The following is a 23,103-nucleotide window of genomic DNA, read 5'->3' on the forward strand; positions in this document are numbered from 1 at the left end:
TTGAGAATTCTAATATTTCTTGAATCTAAGTCAAAGGTTTTTAGAAATGTCTGCATGTGAAGAATTACCTTTTTAAGTCTTCAAAACCTCAAGAACTAGTAAAGATGTCATGTTTCATGGTACGAAATTGTTATAAATTCGAAAATTCAACTAACGGTTTTTTTAAATAAATCAAATAAATTGAAAAATATATTTATCGTTTCAATCATTTTGCAAAAATATGAAAGTGCCTCCAATTTAATTGCTGACATATGTATGTCTTATAAAAATGTTGGCAAAAATTGAAATGTCAACTTAAAAAAAAAATACTACTAAAGTTTGGTAAAAATTTATTTGTGACTCGAATATCTTTGTAAAAATTAAAGACATTTGCTAATCTATATATTATATAAGAAAATATTTATCTTATAAATATTATTGTTTTTAACAATTGGTAAGATTTTCATCTAATTAGGAGTTTTTTTTATAAGCTAATATATCTACAAAAAATACAACACAAATTGGTAAAAACTTATTTTAGATTCGAATATCTCGAAAACATATGATTTATTATATTTTGAAATATCTAATTGGCAACTTGTAGTACCCGTGGCATGATGGTTAGTTCGTTGGACTGATAAGACTCAAAAACTTATACAGAAGACTTACAGACCCACACGACTTGGAGGTTAGGACACTGAAGTCGTCAATAAAAAATGTCAATCTGTTCATTAAGGATAACTACAGGTTATCAATAAACAAGTACTGGGACCGCAAGATTCGGTCAGTTAATTCGAGTGACCCTAGTATGTTCCCTAAAATCAACAAAATATTCAAGAAAAAGAACGACAATGACTTTCCGAGTCTGAAACTCCAAAGAACCGAAGAGAACAGAGACGTACTCATGACAGCGCAAATAGATCCAGAGGAAGCCATCTTTGACGATGACTTTTACATAATTGAAGATTCGAAGGAAAAGTGGAGGCGGTAGGAGCTGCTTTCCAGCAAGTGTACAAGGTGAATATTAGCATTCGCCCCAACCATGACCTGGAAAACAGAGCCCTACTTAATCACTTTTACCTTCGAAATGATATGACACAATGGCGATCTGAGAACCGCGGTTTCATGTGGTTCAATGACGATTCCTTATAATCGCCGAGCAAACGGGACCAAGTCCCTTGTTAGTGACGATGGTTGAGCTTCAGCTCATCTTCAACTCAATAAAAAACAAAAAGTCAGCAGGTGTCGATGGAATATCCAACGTTGTACTAAGACATTTACTAATAGAGGCAATTGACATTTAAACCCCACTCTTCAATAATGCACTGAAGAATGCATATTATCCAGTGCATTGGAAGACCGCTGTGGTTCATCCTCTCCCTCATCCTCTCTGTGGAAAGGACAACTCAAAACCCGTCAAGTCTTCGGTCGATAAGTCTTCTTCCGAGCATCAGCAAAGTTTTCGAAAAGATCATTAATAGGGCTCTGACTAAGTGGGCTGCGGACTACAAAATAATTCCGGATAAACAGTTCGGGTTCAAGGCGGGTCATGACACAATTCATGCTACGTCTAAACTCGTTTCTGATATCCAATGGAATAAATCAAAACAACAATGTACAGGTGCTGTTCTGGTTGATTTGGAAAAGGCCTTTGACACCGTATGGTTAGAGGATCTTTACCTAAAACTGAGCAGACTTGGCATAAGCAAGCAATTGTTGTATATGCTGTATGATATGCTTAACGGTAGAAAGTTTGTTGTCAAAAGTGGCAATGTAACTTCTACCACAACATTCTCAATTAAAAATGGTCTTCAACAGGGAGCGGTGAATTTGCCGATTCTCTTTAGCATTTACAACAGCGATCTGATAGGTAGTTTTACAAAGGCAATTGCGTACGCCGACAATCTAATTGCGTAAAGAACGGCCCGAAAGGTTGAGGTTATTAGAATTCTCTTGAAGAGTGATTTCCAGTTGGCGCAAGATGGTCATCGTTGATTTTCGCGGGCAGCCATTGGCGAACAAAAGTGTAGTGAAGTAACTCGGTATCTGGTTAGATCAGTATTTATATTTCGAAAGACATATAAATGCTGCTCTGACCAGGGCCAGAGGAGCCTTCACTCTGACGAAACTGCTCTTTTTTAGCAGTCGGCTTGACCCCAGAGTGAAGGTAATTTGCTACATGGCCCTCATACGGCCAATGATCGTTTATGGTTGTCCTGTGTGGCTCAACGTTGCCCCTTCCCAGAGAGAAGGAAGTTTCGGGTGTTCGAGCGGCAGTGTTTACGACGCTGTACCGGCTTATATCGAACAGCCGAATCCTCTTATGTGCATTACTATTCCAACGAGGTCCTATACAACGGGGCTCGAGTCAACAGAATTAACAATTTCGTGATAAAACTCGTTTGAGGTCACATTGAAAGACCAATGTCTTCGACCAACAATTTAATTTTGATTTGGAAGAACGAACGGTTAATTTTCTGGCTTATTTTCCTTATTCGATTCGGAAAAAAAGACAATAAGTTTATTTTGTGGCGCTTTTTCCTTTAAGAAAAATTGTTTGGCCTTTTTTCATTATTCTAAAAGAAAAAACGCCAAGAAATTTTCGGAAAAAATCCGGAATTAACAACAAACTCTTTGGGTTCTTTTTCCTAGAAAAAAAGCCAAAAAATTGTATGGAGAATTTTTGGCGATTTTTCCATTTTATTTTTTTGGCGTAATTTTCTATGGCGTGATTTCAGAGATCCCACTAAAAGTTCCTAAAAATTAAATATTTACTCAAATTTTCAAAAATTTGAGATTTTAGATTCAAACTAATTTTTTCTTACAAGAAATATTGTTTTCTACATTGTTGTTGAATGTTTTTGAAATTCAGTTAATTGTATAAAATAATCGAACAGCCAATTTTTTTCGTAGAAAGATATCATCTACAAAAAATAGTACGCGAAATTGGTAAACATTGATGATCGGTTCTCGATATCTCGTGAATAATAGAAGAGTTTGACTTTAAATTAATTTCATTAATCTTATTTGTATTTGTTTATATAAGAAATAAAAACTTTTAAGAAATGCTACTAAAATTAGTAAAAATTGGTTTTCGACTAAAAATCTCGTTAACAAAAATACATTTTGAAATCAAACTGTTTCATTATAAGCAAAATGCTGTTGATCATTTTAATTTTTTTAAGAATAATTCAACGGACAACTTTTTTAACAAAACACGAAAACCTACAAACTTTTAAATGAGGCAAATTGACAGAAATGATAGAATTTTATTAACATATGGAAGATGGAACTTTTGGGAAAATCTTTTGACGAAACCAAGTCTTTTTTGTAATAATTATAATTTTGTTATAATTATAGTGATCTTTATAACTTAGTAGCGTTCCTAGATACTGAAGGAGCTTTCGACAACGTCAGTTACCAGGCGATCACAATAGCAATGGATAAGCTGAAATTAGTGAAATCGCTCATAGATCTTATAAGTCTCATGCTCAAAAGCAGGACAATAACTTCTTGCATGAGAAGTTTTACTTCCACCAGATCGATGAATCGAGGCACTCCCGAAGGTGGGGTCCTTTTTCTGGAACATTGTAGTAAACGACCTACTTACATCATTGGAAGCAGAGGGTTTCAAGGTGATTGCCTATGCTGACAACGTTGCAATATCCGTATCTGGGAAGCACTCTCAAGTTCTCTAGGAACTCCTACAAAATGACTTAAACAGACTAACAAAATGGGCTAAGCAATGTGGATTGTACGTCAATCCACACAAAACGGAATTAATACTCTTTTCGAGAAGATATAAAATTCCTCAGATTAGCCCACCCAAGATTAGAGGAATACCATTAAGCTTTTCCGACCAAGCCAAATATTTAGGCCTCATTTTAGACATAAAACTAAATTGGAAGGCAAATATTGATGAAAGAGTAAAAAAGGCTACTGTAGCGCTTGTAAAAAGGCCATAGAATCAAAATGGGGCTTCTCCCCAAAAATAACCCACTGGCTATACACTTCATTAATCAGACCGATACTCATTTATGGAGCTGACGTATGGTGGACCGCACTGGACTAAATCTAAATAAGCTCATCAAAGTCCAGCGCTCAGCAGGTATGTGCATCACAGGAGCACTTCGCTCAACACCATCCGCAGCACTGGAAGTGCTTTTAAACCTAACACCACTTGACATCTTCTCCAAAAAGGTGCAGCCAACTCATGTGTGAGGCTTAGAGCCACATCTCAATGGACCAGTAACAATACTGGACATACTACTATTCTAGACAGTTTCAAATCTATCCCAGATCGCTTAGACCCCAAAAATGGTATTCGGTAAAGGCTTACATGTGTCCATCCCTTCAAGATCCTCTTGGGAAGAAGAGAGACCCCTGGAAGACGATGTGGTACACTTCTATACAGACGGTTCAAAGACCGATCACGGAGTTGGAAGTGGTATCTTTTCGGAACAACTGTATCTCAGTCTTTCCTATAGACTTCCCAATCAATGTAGTGTATTCCAGGCAAAAGTAATGGCGATTAAAGAAGCACTATCCTGGCTCAAAGAAAACGTTATATCTTGTAAAGATATACGAATATTCTCAGACAGCCAAGCCGCTCTTAAATCTCTCGCGTCTGTCTCCACAAACTCTCGAACAGTCCACGATTGTCAATCATCTCTGAATGAGATGACGGAACAGTTTAACATTCACCTCATTTGGGTGCCGGGCCACAGAGACATTCCGGGAAATTGCAGAGCCGATGAGCTCGCCAAAAACGGAACACTTCTGCCTTATGTTAGGCAAAAACATAACATAGGAACACCACTTGCTACACGCAAATATCTTCTCAAGCAATATGCTCTAGAAACAACAAATGCTAGATGGTCACAGAGTACCACCTGCCTAGCAACCAAGCAAATATGGCCAAGTATTGAGTTAAAACGGTCAAAAGGCTTGATATCACTGAGCAGACAAAGTATAAGCTCTACAATTGGAGTAATAACGGGACACTGCCCCATAGGAAGACATGCTCTGAGGCTAGGGGTCTATACAAATGACTTCTGTAGAAGCTGCATGGACGAGAAGGAAGAGGAAACAGTCCAACAACTTCTATGTACATGTCCAGCACTCTCCATTAGAAGGAATAACTTTCTCGGTAATCCCTTCTTCGATAACACCAGTCAACTGGCAACGATTGACACAAAACGTCTCTCTAACTTTATTAAAAGTACGAAATGGTTTGTTTTTGGTTGGTAGTCAATAAATTAAAAAAAATTATTAACATCATCTGCATATATGAGCTATCTTAAATTATTTTAAATGGAAGGAAAATCATTAATAAATAAAATAAACAGCAATGGACCAAGGAGACTTCCTTGAGGTACACCAGAATTGACTTTAAATTGACATGAAGGTTACTCCTGAACATGACGTTATAATGGTCGTTCCAAAGTCCAATAATTTATTAATGTAATGATGCAATCGACTTGAGACTGTTTTTTGAATGCATCTAAACAAAAAGTAGACAATTGTTTTAAATTAGTAACTGTAGGTTTTGCTCCACAAACCCATTTTGAATTTCAAATATTAAAGACGAACAAGTAAGTCACACACAAGGGATTCTAACATTTTAGGAATAGCAGACAATTTCGTTATATGTCTATGGTTCGTAACTAAATTTCTAAAACGTTTTTTTACGAATTTTCCAAAATATCAGAGACTCGTTGACAAAAAAAAAATGTTGGATACGAAACGTAAAACACACATTTTTTCAACATATTCCAACAGGACCAGGACTAAAACATTCATTTAGAATTCCGTATTTTAGCCAATAAAAATGGAAAAATAATAATAGCATAGTGTGTACTTGCCAAATGTCAATAGATGACAGCTTCGAAAATGACAACTATGCAAATAGTGGGCTATTCAAACTTTTGGAAAACCCTTAATTTGATTCTGTTTATTTTACTACTCGTACATATATATTTTATGCCAATCCGAATCCACATAGATTACGTCAATAACCATGATTAACAACATCACATCTTAAATTCTTCACATGCACTTTCTTGAGCACCACAAGATTTCTACAAATGTAGATATGTCCACATTTCATGGATTTACTTTACTTCTTTTTTTTGCAGGTACAACTATGCAGTAAGGGTCGTTACATTTTTCCATGTCCAATGCGTTTTCGAAAACCATTTTTCTTTATGTTACCTATTATTCCTGTGCGTAGTACAGTGCCATCAACCACTACAACAACAACAACAACTAACATTCCTTATCAGGTGATATCTGATTGATTTTATCAAAAAAAAAAAAAAAACATGATAAACTATCAAAAATTCTAAGAATCTTTCTACTTCTATAAAAATATCTCCTCATGTTGACACTTTTTTTCAGTATCTTCTTTCCCTCTTGATATTATGGTTTTTTGAATTATGTCTTCTTCTTATCACTGATTTTCTTATGAAACACATCTTAAAACTTGTCTATGAAAAAACATTCAAATTTCTTTACTCTCAAGATATTATAATCTGATACATGTTTTTTTGGTCATAAGATAATATTGATCGATTTCCTGTCACCAACCCAACCTGCTCGTAGAGATAGGTAGAAAAACATTATTCCAAAGCACGAACAAAACTCAGTTTTTTTTTCTTGTTCTGTTTATGATTTTCGAAACACTTTTCCATGTAACACAAAACACACAAGAGTAAAAAAAAAACAACCTAAAACTAAAACAGAAAAAAGACTCATAGATATGAGGTAAGTAAAAACCCAAAAGCTATTCTGTCAAAGTGATTTTATGGTTAAGGGTGTACTCGTATACCCTAAGCTACGGTGCTGGATTTGGAGTTTACTTAGGGCATTTAAATTCGTTGATTAAAAATCGAATTTATTATTTTTATGACTCTAAGGCACCTCTGCTATGTGTTTGATATGAGGAAACACTCGGAATTTCAGCAGAAATGCGGACCACGATTCTATTAAGAACTTTTAGGATCATAAAACTGTTTTTTCTTACGTTTCTGCAAACACAATGATGTTGTAAGAACGCGCTTTTGGTCATATAGGGGATAGGTTATGTTAAGGTAGCTGTTGACGGAAAAATCAACACGCTTAGACCAATAGTTGGTGTTACCACATGGATCTTAAGATCTACCTTAAACAAACAAAATTGGTGGCGCAACAGTCCGTTGAGAACTAGTGACTTTCAAATCTTAAACATTCCTGTGTTCGAGTCATGTCCGGAATCGAGGGGACCTACAGTTTTTTAAGACGAATCCGAACGGCTAAGCACTTTTAATGACAAGAATTACTCTTGGAGGATATGTCGATTCTTCGCAAGAGGCATTACCCGTGAAAAAAAAATGTAGATGGCAGGGACCAAGACCTCTGGCATGACAGTTTTACCCACCAACTCTCACCACGCCACAGATGGATCTACATAGCTCATTGAATTATTTAGAGTTATGAAGCAATAGATGTCGGAATTTCATTGGTCACTAGGATCGTAGTAGTGTAGTAAAGGTCTCCAAGGTGGAATCTTCGTCTTGAACATGAACATAGAAAGTGAGACACTATGGCTTCTTCAGCTTCATCCATGCAGCTTCTGTAAACATCGTTTGCAGGAGCACTAAGTCGAAAAACATGCCTACCCATTTAGTATTGTCCTGTAAAGACTCCTATTACGGAGCTAATGTGCAGTTTACAAATTGAAATTAGTTCCTTAGAGCGTGAACCATTACGTAATGACCAAGTTAGTTTTTAGTTGACCGACAAGTGGTTCTATTAGACCATCTGTGGTTTGCTATCTTCAGCATAAGTTTACAAGTTGGATTTGCTGCCCATCAGAGGTAAAATTCTTCCATTTTTTGTAATTTCGTCAGGTTTGCAATTTGTAGAATTCTCTCTATGACCCGGCATCCGTCATCTGCATAAAAGTAAATTGCTTCATCTGACAGAAATGTCTCATTATCCCAGGTGGACCTGCAAGTTTTTGTTGAATTGTGGATGATGGGTTATTTAGTCGTCGTTACTAGGAAAAGATCTGAATGAGTTCAGAATAATGGAGTGGACAATATTAGTATTGATCCACTGTGAGGAGATGCTGTGTCCAGCCCAATATCGGTCTAATAGATGATGTATAGTCAGTGAGTTTTTTTTAGAAAAGAATAGGGCCACAAAGAAGTCAAAGTTGTTTTTATACCTAAAGCAGGTAAATGCTCCCAAGTCAATCCTAAAGATCTACGACCTATAAGTCTATCATCATACCTTCTTAAGACCCTGGAAAGATTGATTGATATCCATTTAAGGGCACGTATCGATACAAGACTTCTGTCTTCGTCTCAACATGCCTACTGTAAAGGTAAATCGGTGGAAACAGCGTTACACACTTTAGTGCGCACCATCGAATATACCCTCCATCATAAAGAGTTCACTATGGTTGCTTTCCTTGACATCGAAGGTGCCTTTAACAACGTGGACACATCTGCACTGACATCTCCAAATGTAGAGAGTTCGCTTCGGGAGTTAATTCATTTAATGCTTACTAGCAGAAAAATTAACTCAAAACTGGAAAACTGGGCAACTCTTCTAGCAGACGATTCGTTAGTAGAGGGAGACCGCAAGGTGGTGTTCTATCCCCTCCCCTCTAGAACCTAGTGGTGAATGAAATCCTAACTAGTCTGGATGTGGAGGGTTTCAGAGTGATAGCCTATGCGGACGACGTTGCTATAGCAGTTTCAGGAAAGCATCTTAATATCCTAAAAGAACTCTTACAAAATGCCTTGGACAGACTAATACTTTGGGCTGATCGGTATGGACTGGGTGTTAACCCACACAAAACCGATCTGGTCTTATTTTTGAGGAGATACAAAATTCCATTTGTCAACCCTCCTTATATTAAATACCTGGGTCTTGTCTTAGACAAAAAACTAAATTGGAAACGCAACGTACAGGAAAGAGTCAAAAAATCTACTGTAGCTCTCTTTTCTTGCAAAAAAGCTATTGGTAATAAATGGGGTTTACAACCCAGAATCACGCATTGGCTATACACATCGGTAATCAGACCGATTTTAACGTACGGTGTGGCAGTATAGTGGACTGACTTAGAGAAAGGTATAAACAGGGATAAGTTAAATAAAGTCTAACGTTCAGCCTGCCTATGTATAAGCGGATCGCTTCGTACGACCCCGTCTGCGGCGCTGGACACCTTGCTCTACCTTACACCTTTTGAGATATTTAGCAAACAAATAGCTGCAAGCTCTGCTATTCGCCTCAATGCTTCGTAGCGGTGGACTAACAACAACATTGGCCACTCCGTAATTCTAAGGTACTTAGAATCAATTCCAAAGCACACAGACTACACCATCCCCCAACTACAATTTGACAGAAACTTCCTGATTTCTATACCTACCAGATCTTTTTGAGAGGATAGAACATTCTTGGAGGATGAGTCAATCCATTTTTACACAGATGGGTTGGTGGAGGTGTGTACTCTAACCGACTGAATTCCCAATCATTGCAGCGTGTTCCAGTCGGAACTTTTGGAGAAGTCTTGTCTTGGCTCAAAGAAAACGTGATATCAACATATGATATCCGTATTTTCTCTGACAGCCAGGCCGCTATCAAATCTCTGGACTCTGTCTCTACAAACTCTATAACAGTCCATAACTGTCGATCATCTCTAATGGAGATGGCGCAACAGTTTAATATTCACCTTTGCTGGGTGCCGGGCCATAGAGACATTCCAGGCCACTGTAAGGCAGATGAACTCGCCAGGAACGGTACAGTACAGCCCATCCTACCACGTTTGGCAAGTACTGGCATACCAATCGCTGCTTCTAAACTGTTGCTAATGCAAGACGCTGCGAGGAGGGCAGGCACCAGGTGGAACAACATCACCACGTGTCAAGCCACAAAAAACATCTGGCCAACACTGGATTTATAACGTTCAAGGTGCTTGCTCTCTCTAAGCAGATCGCATATAAGCTCGATAATAGGAGTCATAACCGGACACTGTCTAATAGGAAAGCACGCCACGAGACTAGGCGTATTCTCAAATGACTTTTGCAGAAGCTGTATGGACGAGGAAGAGAAAAAAACGGTTCTTCATCTTCTCTGCACATGCCCTTTTCTAGCTCGAAAACGCAAGAATTGCCTAGAAAAATTCTTCTTTAATGATCTAAAGCTTAGGAGAAAGCCTCAAGATTCATGTGGTATCACAATGGGCCATTAAACTGGCCTAAGTGTGTCCGTTTCCATCTTGGACAGCCACTATAACCTAACCTAACCTAACCATAGGGCCACAGTGGCTTTCTTGAAATATTTTGCTGGTTTGAAAATGTAGGCCACATTCCGTTTACATAGAAAGGGTTTGTGTGGGGAATTTTATATTTCCTCATAAAAGAAAAAATTGCTTTTTGTTGGGATTGACGCCAAGTCTACATCGATCTGGCCAAGTAATACACTTGTTTAAAGCAGTTTGTAGTAGTTCCTTCAGCCTGTTAAGATGCTTCCCAGAAATTGATATGGTAAAACGTCGTCCGCAAAAACAAAACTTTGAATACTTCCTCTTCTACCATTCTTAGTAGTTTATTCACTACTAGGTTCCAGAGGAGAGGAGAAGGGAAATCGACTTGCGGCGTACCTCAACTGACAGCTCTTTGAACAATAAAATCACCTAGTTGTGAGTTGATAATCGTGCTTATCAGCATATGATTTAACAACCTAAGCAGACGTGATTGCGGATGTGTTGACATTATTGAACGGTGGATAATTTTATGCACAAGTCTTACTACAAGGACACACTGCAATTATCGCTGAGAAGCTTTAAACCCTATACAATTTCCAGGCGACATAGTTTCAATCGAACGCCAGAAACCTACTACGCCTGACCGCCGCAAAAAAAATTAAACAAAGCTTGCATAAGTTTTGTGGCAACCCTGATATGAATTTTTCATACATTTTCCAATAGTGTCACATATTTGTTGGTAGCGTTTGGCATTTGACACCTGTCAAAACCAGCTGTCATAAGGTATTGCCCAGAAATTAGATATCATATGGTTCTAACAACTCGGGACCCCAGGCAAAAGAACATAGTTATTGATTAATTATGAGATACCGTTCGCAAAAGCGTGTTTAGAAAACTGGAAAAAAATCTACATATGGCACGAAAGTACCATTAAATTTGAAGCTAAGCAAAGCGTTTCCTTATGTCAAAAACGTTAAGATCAAAGTTCAAAGCTCGAAGCCCAGAAACAAACAAGACCCATATTGTTAGCATTCTCCATCATCATAAGTTCAATTGATTTTTCCAATCAAAAACTCGCATGCTGTTCGAGCACATTGATCCCAAATACATTTTCGCTTTTCCTTAAAAATATTTGCATATACTGTGTCAAGAACTTAATATCATACACAGTGGGTCCACGGGCGCCTAGTTTCCCTAATCCGACATAGTAAACACCCAAAGCAAAATCTCATGCAATTTTCGTTGGTTACTCTTAACGGAATTAAACACCTTTGCAGCATTGAACGACGACGACGTTCCTACATTGCCAAAAGGCATAAGGAAGCTATGTTCTTCTACAAAAAAAAAAGAACCAAAAACAAAAATAAAAGAGGACACTAAAAAACCAACAGCGCATTCCATCGACATAACGAGTTCAAATGCATACCATATCGTCCTCGGTCATTGCTATTGCAGTTTATCACTTTTTATATCTATACCTTAGCACAAGCCTTCATTTTCTTCCTGTATAGGAAGGTAGAACTTTTTTGGTGACAGTTGCACAATTTCTGTTTTGCAGGATTTTTTGTCTTTAATCCTTTCGGCATAGAACAGCAAAAAGAAGGAAAAAAAAACAAAAATCGAAATACTACCAACATTCCAGCAAAAATATGTTTATACAATCCTCAGTGCTTCTCTAAAACAAGATATATGGCGGGCTACAATATTATTTGTGTTTTAGATATTTTGTTTGTTTTTTAAGAATACCTATAAAGGGAAATGCATAGTCAAGATACTTGTTGAATCAGCCCTAGGCCAAACAATACACACAATATTTTTGTGATATAGATTTTGAAATCTTGCAACAGCAGCTGGTACCTATGTCCTTTGTTTAGGGGGAAATGAGCATGAGAAAATATTGCCGACAAAAATATTTTCCTTTCTTGTATTGTTATCAGAAATAATTACTAACCGGGTCAGCTATAAAAATCATTTCTAATGTTTTCAATGCTAAATTTAACTCAAGTCTATAGAACGAATTGGTTTACTTAGCCAGGAAAGAAAAATGCAGACATTTTTCTAAAACCTTTTCAAACTTGTACCCAATTTGAAGGAACGTGACTCTAGACATGTACATTTTTAAAAGGTCAATAAAATTTGTTTAAGTTATGTTTAGAAACCAAGTGAAACTCCTTAAGCTCCTTTAGAGATCAATAAACTGCTGCAATCTTTTATAACTAAGTAATTCTATGTCGTCTAGTCTCTTTCCATTTCAAAACTGTCGTTTCTTTAAAATTGAATTAAGTTCTCCTAAAACTGATCTTAGTGTTCGCAAACAATAAGTAATGCGTTTTTCTTTTTTTGTTCTTTTAGATGCTTAGGACTGGAGTATCACTCGTGGTGCAAGGCAACACAGCAGCTGATGTTGGTGGCCAGCGGGAATACTACAATCCAAATTGGTCAAATCTGGACACTTCCAATAAAGAACAATACCAACAAGAAGCTCCACAACAACAACTTAACATGAAAAATTGTAAACGAAAAAGACGACCTCAAGCTGTGATTTATAGTAGTACAACCGACCCACCAGTATTGTCACCGTTACAACAATATTGGCGTGGTCATGTTGAAGATGAACTACCAAGAGGTCGACAAAAAATTCAACAATTCCAAGCTTTACCCACTCAAATGTCTGAGCGTCTACAAGAACCAAGTACAACAAAACTTTCCGAAAGAATTGGAGAAGCTTTTTCGACAAGCAGCAGATCTTCGGAAATAATCGAAGATCCTTTACCCACTAAACAGCATACAAATATGTATTCTTCTCAATATCCTGATATTCGAAGACCTTCGCCGACCAGTACAATTTTCTCGGAGAAAATAAGAGAATTCAATCCTACTAAGGAATCACTCATACAACGACAACCAATTACGAGTACGATTTTCGATAAGTTTCAAGATCCCTCACCCACAAGAATCCTGGAGAGAAACCGAGAGATTTACTCAACGAAGCCCGACGAGCAGATGCTTCAGGATCCTTCACCAACTAGATTTTTGGAGAAGAACAGAGAATCCTATTCGACAAAGCCAACAGAAAATGTTATACCCGAAGCAGCGGCCGTCGTGCCATCTCGAATGACAGAAAGAGTCCGTGATGGGGCAGCGAATTCAAAGAAAGCACAAACTGCAGCCGCCACTGATAGAAATCGGGAGCAATTTTCATCAAGAAATTCCGAAAAAATTCGAGAGCCATTAGCGGCTTTGGAGAAGGAACAGAAACTCTCCGAAGAGAGGGACAAACAACGACAGCAAGTAAGCGAAGAGAAGTCGACCACAAACAGAGATAAATCATACCGTAGACCATATTCACAGGCGAAGAAGGACCATCAACACCAACAGGCATATCCAAGCAGGGAGGAGTCATCGGAGAGCAAATCTCCCAAACCCCGATCACAAATCGATTTGAAAGAGATTCTCAAAAACTCTGGTGGTCTTAGCTTGAGCGAGATCCTGCAACAGAAAAATCTCTCTCTTGACGATCTACTGAAGGGAAAACAAAACGCTCTACTTGCACTTCAAACAACAGCTGCTGCTCCGGAGAAGCAAATGGAAAATCAAAACCTATCGAAGGAACGGTTTGGAAAGCCAAGCAGAAAAATCCCATCGTTAGGATTACATTCTTTGACCACTACAACTTCGACTTCAAAAACAACCACAACTGATACCAATTTAATAGATCAGTCAGTTGAAGAACAATCTTCGCAATCTGGCGAAAGTCAAGAGATTCTTTCAGAAGAACAAACCTCAAACGAAAGCAAAGCTACAAAAATTCCAGCCACTTTGAGGAAAAATCTGAAATTTCCCTCGAGAATCCGAATGAGCCCTTCTACCACTCGCAGGCAACAACATTTCGAAACAACTCTTCAGCAGCGGTTTTCAACCACCACAACTACATCCACTACCCCTAAACCATCCACGACTCGAATTCCATTGTACAAAAAACGACAAAATACAAGACTCCCTCTGGGAAGAATTCCAAACTTCAAAAAGCCAGATCCTACAACTGGAACGGGTGTAGAATCATTTGAATCTTCACCATCACGCGAGACATCCGAATCCCGAGAAGATAATTCAACTGTCAAAAGATCAAGAACCCGCCAACCTTCATCATCATCATCGACAACAACGACATCAACAACAACCGAAGCTACTTCCGATCTCACTGATCCAGCATCGAATTTTGTTGACTACTCATCAGGTGAGAATGAAGTTCTTCAAGAATTTGACACCTCAGAGAATGCAAGCACAAGTATGAGCAGAAATAATTCCCTAGTTCCATTAAACGACAATCGGGAGAAATCAAAAACAAAAAATCTCGAAGAACCTGTAACCGATCATATATATCGATACAATTCACTTAAAAACTACATCGATAATAATTTACCCCATGCGGTGCTAATGGACATCGACCTAGCCGACATTGATCCCGTCGACGATCGAACTGATCTTCTAGAACTAATCGAAGATCGTCGTTCGGGAAATCGTCTCATAAAGGTTCTCGAGCAACGAAATATGACACTGGAAGAGCTGATTGAGCATCGAAAACGCGGATCAAGTCAATTGCATCTGGCGACGTTCGTACAAAATCGTTCAGGAGTGTTTCCCGGCAAGAAAGTCGTCGTCAATGATGACATGGACATTGTGACAGCTTTTGAAAATTTCCCACACTTCAATTTGTTGAATTTAAAAAGTGTCAAGCCCGACGAAATCAAGACCGACTCACAGGGTTCCAGCTATTTCACATCCATCATCGATATCGAACCAACAGATGATTCCTCGAAGGAGCAAAGTCGTGATACCACAGCTGGAAAATCCTCTATTCGTAGTAAGTTCGCACGCAACAATATTGTGCACAAATAATTTTCATTCTCATTTTCATTTTTCATGAATACAGATTATATTGAAAAATAGGTACAAATTTTGCTTGAACTCTATTTTGACAGATCCCAACAATAGCAACATCCAACGACAACCGTTTTATCCCTCATGGAAGAGTCTAGCCTTAGCGAGTTTAACAGCATCGGAAAATGCAAAGAGGTTTCTACAGCGCTCCGACCTCGACCCACCACAACAAACTGTTCAGCGACACCAATCGACCGTCAGTGAAGAAGATCCAATTGTCCAGATCGAGGACGAAGTAGCCCGGGCGCATGACTTAATCGATTTGGAACTATCCGGTCACGGTTTTAAACGCAGTGCTCTGAATCTAGTGCATACTTCGGAAGTGCCTTCTGGGATACGTTCGGCAATTGTGGCAAGTGCAGCCATTGTATTGACCTCACTGGTGGCCTTTATGGTGGTATTTGTGGCGTGCCGATGGAAACAGAGAAGACGTCGCCATAAGTTGGACTATCTCGAGGCATATGCTGCAATGCGTAGCAAGATGCCAATGAAATCTTCACATAGAACTGATGACCTAGCAACGTCAACAACTAGCTTGGGAATGGACAGTTCTCTGGCCCCGTCGAGGACGAGCAGAAGTAACAGTCGACAGAGTCAACGTCACCACATTTCCATTGTGTTCCCTGGTCCCAATGATGGTGATTATTTAACCGGGCCATCTCATTCCATACATCATAGTTCAAAATTTGAAACAATGGATCCCAGTTCGACACAGGTGCAGGATTATCTCTTCAGTTCCTTACGAAAATCGTTTTAGTCAGATTGGGTTGGAAGGTTTTAAGATTGCTGTAGTGGTTTTTTAGTTTGTCGAGAGGAAGGAGCTGTGAAATTTTTTTTACAATACATACGAAAATATTATACACAAAAATACATATTAAAAAAGTGTTTAAATGAAATTTTTTTGGAAAGGATTGCTGTTTGGAAATTTTCGACTTATATTGTTTAGATTGAATTGATGATGACCAAAAATAATCCATTAGTTCGGCTTTTACATACTAACAAATATTTTATAAGTTAAAGCAAAGAGCAAAGCTCCAAGCTTTCAAATTTAAATTCTATGAAACCATTCAAGAGTCGGTTTGTTGCAAGCTTCAAAAATGATTAAGCTGAATTTAGTCGCTATTAGAAAAGTTAATTGTTAACAAATGTTATAACCGTTGAACTTTAATTAATACAAAAACTGCGATTTCGAGTTAAGAAACAGATACTGCTATTTTGATTTCATGTTATGATATTAAAAAATGTATTCAGCAATCCTTTTTAAATTCATAAAAATTAAAAAACTTAATTAAATAACAACCAAAATAAACAACAACTATTGATTAGTGTTTATTTTAAAGACAATGCGCTCAAAAAACAATAATAATTAGAATAATAATAATAAACAAACGAAGACCATTAAATTTAATCTTTATAATGTTTATATTATATACTAAAGAAATATTTATAGAAGAAAATAGATTTTCAAATAAGTAGGGTTTCTTAAAGAAAAACAAAAATAAAATATTTTAAAATGCATACGAGAATGTTTAACACAAACTAAACAAATTAAAAAAAAAAACATATTAAAAGCAATAATAATTGTAAATGTAGAATGTTTAAATAAAAGAAAAAAAATGAATGAATATAAAAATAAAATAAAACAAATTGTATAGTTTATTATAGTATACATTATATATATTAAAATATTTAGGACTAAGACTATATTTAGGGAAGATACTCATATTCATATTACAGAAGTTGGTATATTTCATTATTTATTATTCGAACAAGATTATAAATGACTCCAAGTCTTTTTAAAAAACAACACTCAAGAAAATATTAGTTATATTTATTAACAGTACTCATGATGTTTTAGAATGACACAATTATTATCTTACAATTCAAATATATATATTATTTTACCCGGATTAATGTTTTATTTGCGAAATTGTCATTAAAAAAAAACTGACATTCATCAAAGTTTTGGAATATTTGAGAAGGAGCAATCGGGTAAACAGAGGTTAACACATTAAGATTATGGGTCTATGAAATAACTCCCACGAAATAAGTCCCACTTTTAAAAACGAAATAATATCCACCAAAAATTGCTATTTTGAAAGGGGGAGTTATTTCGTTTTTAAAAGTGGGACTTATTTCGTTACGCGTTTTTATTTTAAGTGGGACTTATTTCGTTTTGAGTGGGAATAAATTCGTTTTGTAAAGTGGGAGTTATTTTCTACCCCTAAATTTATATTTAGGTGGGATTTATTTCGTTTTAAATGGGACTTATTTCATTTTTATGTAGATGTTCAAATGGTAGACATGTGCATTCAAGAGGACACAAGCGTCCACAGGTTTTTTCTTAAAACCAACCTCTGTCTATCAACTCCTACTCTCACCTCCACGTGGTGAACATCGGGTGCCTAGTACCTCAACTGGAGATTGGGTTCCAACCCCAGTGGAAAGTTGTTGGGGGCAGCAAACGAGAGAGGTGGGGAGAGGTGTTTCCACTAAGGCACCTCTCCTTATCCAGACGGCAGCGGAGGAATTCCCGAGATGGAATCAACGGTGGCGTCTACAGTTCCAGTAAGGTTGAACTACTTAGTGAGCACCTTATAGGGCTTCTTCGACTTACTCGAAGCCCAGGCCTGTAAGGAGCGGTTTTATCCGGCTCCCCATCCTTGGAGTTATACTTAGGATCTGGCCCTCCAGGTTAGAGGTTGTGCGTCGGGGTAACTTCCTGGCCACGTAAAAGCTTTCATAGTTGCGAAGCACCAACAAGCCTCGGATACGGACGGATTTACTGTTGACAACCAACGCAAACGAATTAAGGACAACGAACTTCGGATATGCACGTGGAATGTTAGGTCCCTTAACAGACCACGTGCGGCCGAAGAATTAGCGGAGGCCCTAGAACGATATAAAGCAGATATCACCGCCATCCAGGAAATACGATGGGATGGGCCGGGCAAAAAGAGGATGAAAAACTGCGATATCTACTATGGTGACTGCTACCACGAAAACCAACAGCGCTTATTTGGATGCGGATTCGTCATCGGAGCTAGACTTAGGCAAGAAGTCTTGAGCTATAGGTGCATCAATGAGCGCCTCATGACCATACGCATCAAGGCTAAATTCGGCATCATTAGCCTGATATGCGGGCACGCCCCCACAGAAGAGAAAGACGACAACACCAAAGATATGTTCTTCGAGCTCTTAGACAAAACATATGAGCAGTGCCCTAGCTACGATATTAAAATAGTCCTGGGCGATTTTAATGCCAAGCTAGGAAGTGAAGACATCTTTGGTGTACGCAGTTTCCACACCTCAACATCCACAAAGGGACTTGGACTTCTCCAGATCAATCTATCGTCAACCAGATTGACCATATTGCGATCGACGCCAGACACGCTTCCAGCATCATGGATGTACGAACTTTCCGAGGAGCTAACATCGACTCGGACCACTACCTCGTTGTAGCCAAGGTAGCACTTCGGATTTCCAGACCCAAGGCAAGACAGGGACATGCTGGAAGAAGATACAACGTCGAACGGCTACAATCGCCAGAGATCGCCAAATCCTTTTCCGACCGAGTTACAAGTAACCTCTCTCGAAGTTCTCTGCCGCCAACATAATGTATCGAAAACCCAGTGGCAACATTGCCAAGATGCAATCATAGAAGCCGCCTCTGATGTGCTGCGTTTCAAACAGCCACCAACAAGGAACCCCTGGTTTGATGAGGAATGTCGGCAGGCAAATGCAGCCAAACAAGAGGCACGCAAAGCGGCGCTGCATAAAAGGACGAGAGCTGCTCGTGAGCTCTATGAGCAGAAGAGGCGAGAGGAACGCCGACTTCTCAGAAGGAAAAAGAGAGGGCATGAGAAGCGTGCGGTTGAAGATGTTGAGAGGTATAAAAGCAGGAATGAGGTTCGAAAGTTTTATGAACAAGTGAAACGAAATTCACAGGTACATAAACCTAGAACCGAAGGCTGCAAAGACGAAAGTGGAAACATCATAGTGGAACCGCAGTCAATGCTGAGGATATGGAAGGACCACTTCTGCAGACTGTATAACGGCGATGAAGAACTGAATTCCGCTGTCAGGCAGGATATAGACGACGAAAGCCAACAATCCCGTCCTCCCGACTTAGACGAAGTAAAGATTGCCATATCTAAGTTGAAGTCTAATAAAACCGCTGGAGCAGATGGCTTGAATGCCGAGCTCTTGAAAGCAGCTGGGGATAAGCTGGTTAGTATTGTTTGCCCGATCCTGAAAAAAGAAGACCCTCTAAACTGCACCAACTATAGAGGAATAAGTCTACTTAACATCGCCTATAAAATCTTCTCTGCCGTAATATGTGAACGTCTAAAGCCCATCGTCAACAAACTGATAGGTCCTTATCAGTGTGGTTTTAGACCAGGAAAGTCCACAGTTGATCACATATTCACATTACGGCAGATCCTGGAAAAAACTGAAGAACACCAAATCGACACCCACCATCTTTTCATCGATTTCAAGGCCGCATATGACAGCATCTACAGGGACGAGCTGTATAGAGCCATGTCTAGTTTTGGCATCCCTGCCAAATTCGTCCCTTTGTGCAGGATGACCATGGAGAATTCACGCTGCTCCATAAAGGTTGGAAACAACTTAACAGAACCTTTTGATGTCAAAAAAGGCTTTAGACAAGGTGATGCGCTGTCATGCGACTTTTTTAACATCGTGCTTGAAAGAATAGTGCAGAGCTCACACGTCAACACTAGAGGCACTATCTTTCAAAAGTCTGTCCAATCACTGGCATATGCTGATGACATTGACATAATCGGAAGAACTCAGCGTGATGTCAATGGGGCTTTTGTAAGTATTGAGGCAGAGGCGGCAAAAATGGGTTTAACGGTTAATGAGGGCAAAACAAAGTACATGCTGTCGTCTAGAAAGGACATACAACACCGACGTTTTGGTCAAAACGTCACAATCGACCGACGTAACTTTGCGGTAGTCAAGGACTTCGTCTACCTAGGCTCCGCTGTAAACGCAGAAAACAACACCAGCGCTGAGATCAAACGCAGAATAACTCTTGCTAACCGCTGTTTCTTTGGACTAAGAAAGCAATTGAGTGGTAAAGTCCTCTCTCGAGGGACCAAAGTGTTGCTATATAAGACCCTTATCATCCCCGTCCTGCTATACGGTGCAGAAGCATGGACCATGACAAAAGCGGATGAAAGCACCTTGGGTCGCTTCGAGAGAAAAGTTCTTCGTGTGATCTACGGTCCCGAACTGTACGGGCTGTACAGCGACGTAGACTTAGCCAGAAGAGTAAAAGTCCAACGATTAAGATGGCTGGGTCACGTAGAGCGCATGGAAACCAATGCTCCGGCCCGGAAAGTCTTCGAATCAGCACCCACAGGACAGCGCAGTAGAGGAAGACCGCGGATCAGGTGGCGCGCACAAGTGGAAGGTGACCTCACCCAACTTGGAGCGCGAAACTGGAGACATCTAGCTAGGGACCGAGCTAGATGGAGAAGTTTGTTGGGTGAGGCCCTAGTTCACACAGGACTGTAGCGCCACCTTAAGTAAGTAAGTATTTCATTTTTATAAGTGAATGCTTAATAATATTTGCCAATGGTAGTGTGGGAAAAAAGTGTATTAAAAAGTCCTGTGTTTTGAAAGCAGATATGATTTTGAAATTCAAGAATGATCTTTTACAAGGTACTATAACTCCTTCTAAATTCCTTGACCAACTGGTGTTATCAAAAAATAATTTAACTGTACAAATGGAGCCTGATGAAGATCTTTTTGAAGAATTATAATATTTGGAAGAGGACATTGAAGACGAGTCGTTAAACCATATTGAAACCAACCAGAATACAATTAATAATAATATGTGTGTGATTTATTTCATAAAACAGCCAAATATCTTATTTGTTCCTTGTAAGCACTTGAAAATTTGCAGTGAATGCTGTCGTACAATCCAAACTCACAAAATTGATCAAACAAGTAAACTAGTATGTCCATTCTGTCGTGCAGAAGTTCATGAAACCCTTCAGATATTTATCTGATAAATAAATGATTTTTTATGGAGGGGTGCGATAAAGCCATTATGGCTTTATTTCTCATTTTTTTTCTTATGAAAAAAGTTATATATTGGACATTTCGTAAAAGGGATAACCATAATTTTGTCTCCTTATCTCTCATGGCTCTCCTTTTTTTGTTATTAATTACTTTATAAAGGGTGTCCCAAAATTAACGCAACATTTAAATTTGCCGTCATTTGTGCAGTGAAGTGTTGGCAACCCTGAAAAAAGCAATTTGACAGCTAACAGTATAGGGTTATTAAAAATGGAGCGTTACACGATAAAACAACGTGTCTTCATTATTAAAGAATATTTCAAATATAGTGAAAGCTTGGCGGCTGCAGTTCAAAAATTTCATACAAAATATGGTCGGAATAGTGTTTTAACTTCGTCAACTGTGAAGAGATTAATTGAAAAATTCATGGAGACTGGATCCGTTGGAGACGCCAAACACACTGGTCGTTCAAAAACAAGCCGTTCAAATATGAATGTCGAAGCAGTGCGTGAGAGTGTTGCTGACAATCCAGGAACCTCAATTCGACGTCGTGGACAAGAATTGCAAATTTCAAGAACCTCTCTACAGCGTATACTCACCAAAGATCTGTGTCTTCATGCATAAAAAATTCAATTAACACAACAATTGAAGCCTAATGACCATGGACAGAGAAGAGAGTTCGTTGAATGGATTATTGAACATCAGCAAATGGACACTGATCATCCTAAGCGATGAAGCACATTTTCATCTTGATGGCTTTGTCAATCGCCAAAATTGCCGCATTTGGGGTTCGGGGAACCCACATGTGATTGTCGAAAAACAAATGCATCCACAACGCGTGACTGTATGGTGTGGATTTTGGGCTGGAGGCATAATTGGGCCATATTTTTTTGAAAATGCTGCTGGTCAAGCAGTGACTGTTACTGGTGCTCGATATCGCAACATGATCACACAGTTCTTTCTGCCTAAATTGGATGATATTGATGTGTCCAATATGTGGTTTCAAGAAGACGGTGCCACATGTCATACAGCCCGTAAAACAATTCAACAAGACGGTGCCACATGTCATACAGCCTGTGAAACAATTCAATTACTGCATCAGACATTTCCAGGTCGTGTACTCTCTCGTTTCGGTGATCAAAATTGGCCTCCTAGATCGTGTGATTTAACACCATTAGACTTCTTTTTATGGGGTTATTTGAAATCACAAGTCTATGTCAACAAGCCCACAACCACCCGTGCATTAAAGGAGGAGATTCAACGCTGCATTAACGAAATTCAGCCACATTTATGCAGAATGGTCATGGAAAATTTCAACAAAAGAGTGCGCATGTGCTTGCAAAGCCGTGGAGGCCATTTGTCCGATGTGTTATTCCATACATAACCCTATCCTATGTACTTTACGAGTCAATAAAAATATAACTATCAAAAGACTAAAAACGGCGTTTTCTATTTAATTCAAACCTTGCGTTAATTTTGGGACACCCTTTACTTACTATAATAAAAAAAAACTTTAAAGAAATGTGTACAAATAGGTACCGAACTTAACTACTGGAAAAACAATATTAAAAAAAATTGTTGACGTAATTACGTATGTAAGTGTTTTATTATATTTTTAGTAGGAAATTGGAATTCGTGTTCCATGTTTTCTAATACCACCATTACAAAATACAACTAATCCCAATGCCACTTTAAAACTATAATACCGTCTACCATGCACTGGATCTTCAAGCCATTTATAAAGGTCGATCATTTTAATCTGATGGTCCTTCCGAAACGGTTTCCATCTTAATTATAAGAACAATTGATCTGTACTTAATCCATTTACGAATCCAAACGTTGTTACTAGTGGGACTTATTTCGTTTATGAAAGTGGG

At 38.5% G+C, this 23,103-nt stretch overlaps 2 protein-coding genes across 3 annotated transcripts in view; one reads left to right on the forward strand and one right to left on the reverse strand.

The window, feature by feature from the left end:
• Positions 1-17,079, forward strand: part of LOC129945415 (putative mediator of RNA polymerase II transcription subunit 26) — a 146,807-nt gene extending 129,728 nt beyond the window's left edge. Inside the window, exons 2-3 of one of the 2 annotated variants that reach the window (XM_056055154.1) lie at positions 12,587-15,098; positions 15,217-17,079. In XM_056055154.1, coding sequence (XP_055911129.1) covers positions 12,587-15,098; positions 15,217-15,932 — 3,228 coding nt within the window. In that variant the 3' untranslated portion in view covers positions 15,933-17,079. Of the gene's footprint in view, positions 1-12,586; positions 15,099-15,184 lie in introns of both variants that reach the window. The other variant, XM_056055156.1, reaches the window with a different exon arrangement.
• LOC129945416 (actin-histidine N-methyltransferase) overlaps positions 1-23,103 on the reverse strand; it is a 135,746-nt gene that overhangs the window by 106,887 nt on the left and 5,756 nt on the right. The gene's annotated exons all lie outside the window — the stretch shown is intronic.

The sequence above is a fragment of the Eupeodes corollae genome, chromosome 2, assembly GCF_945859685.1.
Source record: "Eupeodes corollae chromosome 2, idEupCoro1.1, whole genome shotgun sequence".
In the NCBI taxonomy this organism is placed as follows: Eukaryota; Metazoa; Arthropoda; class Insecta; order Diptera; family Syrphidae; genus Eupeodes; species Eupeodes corollae.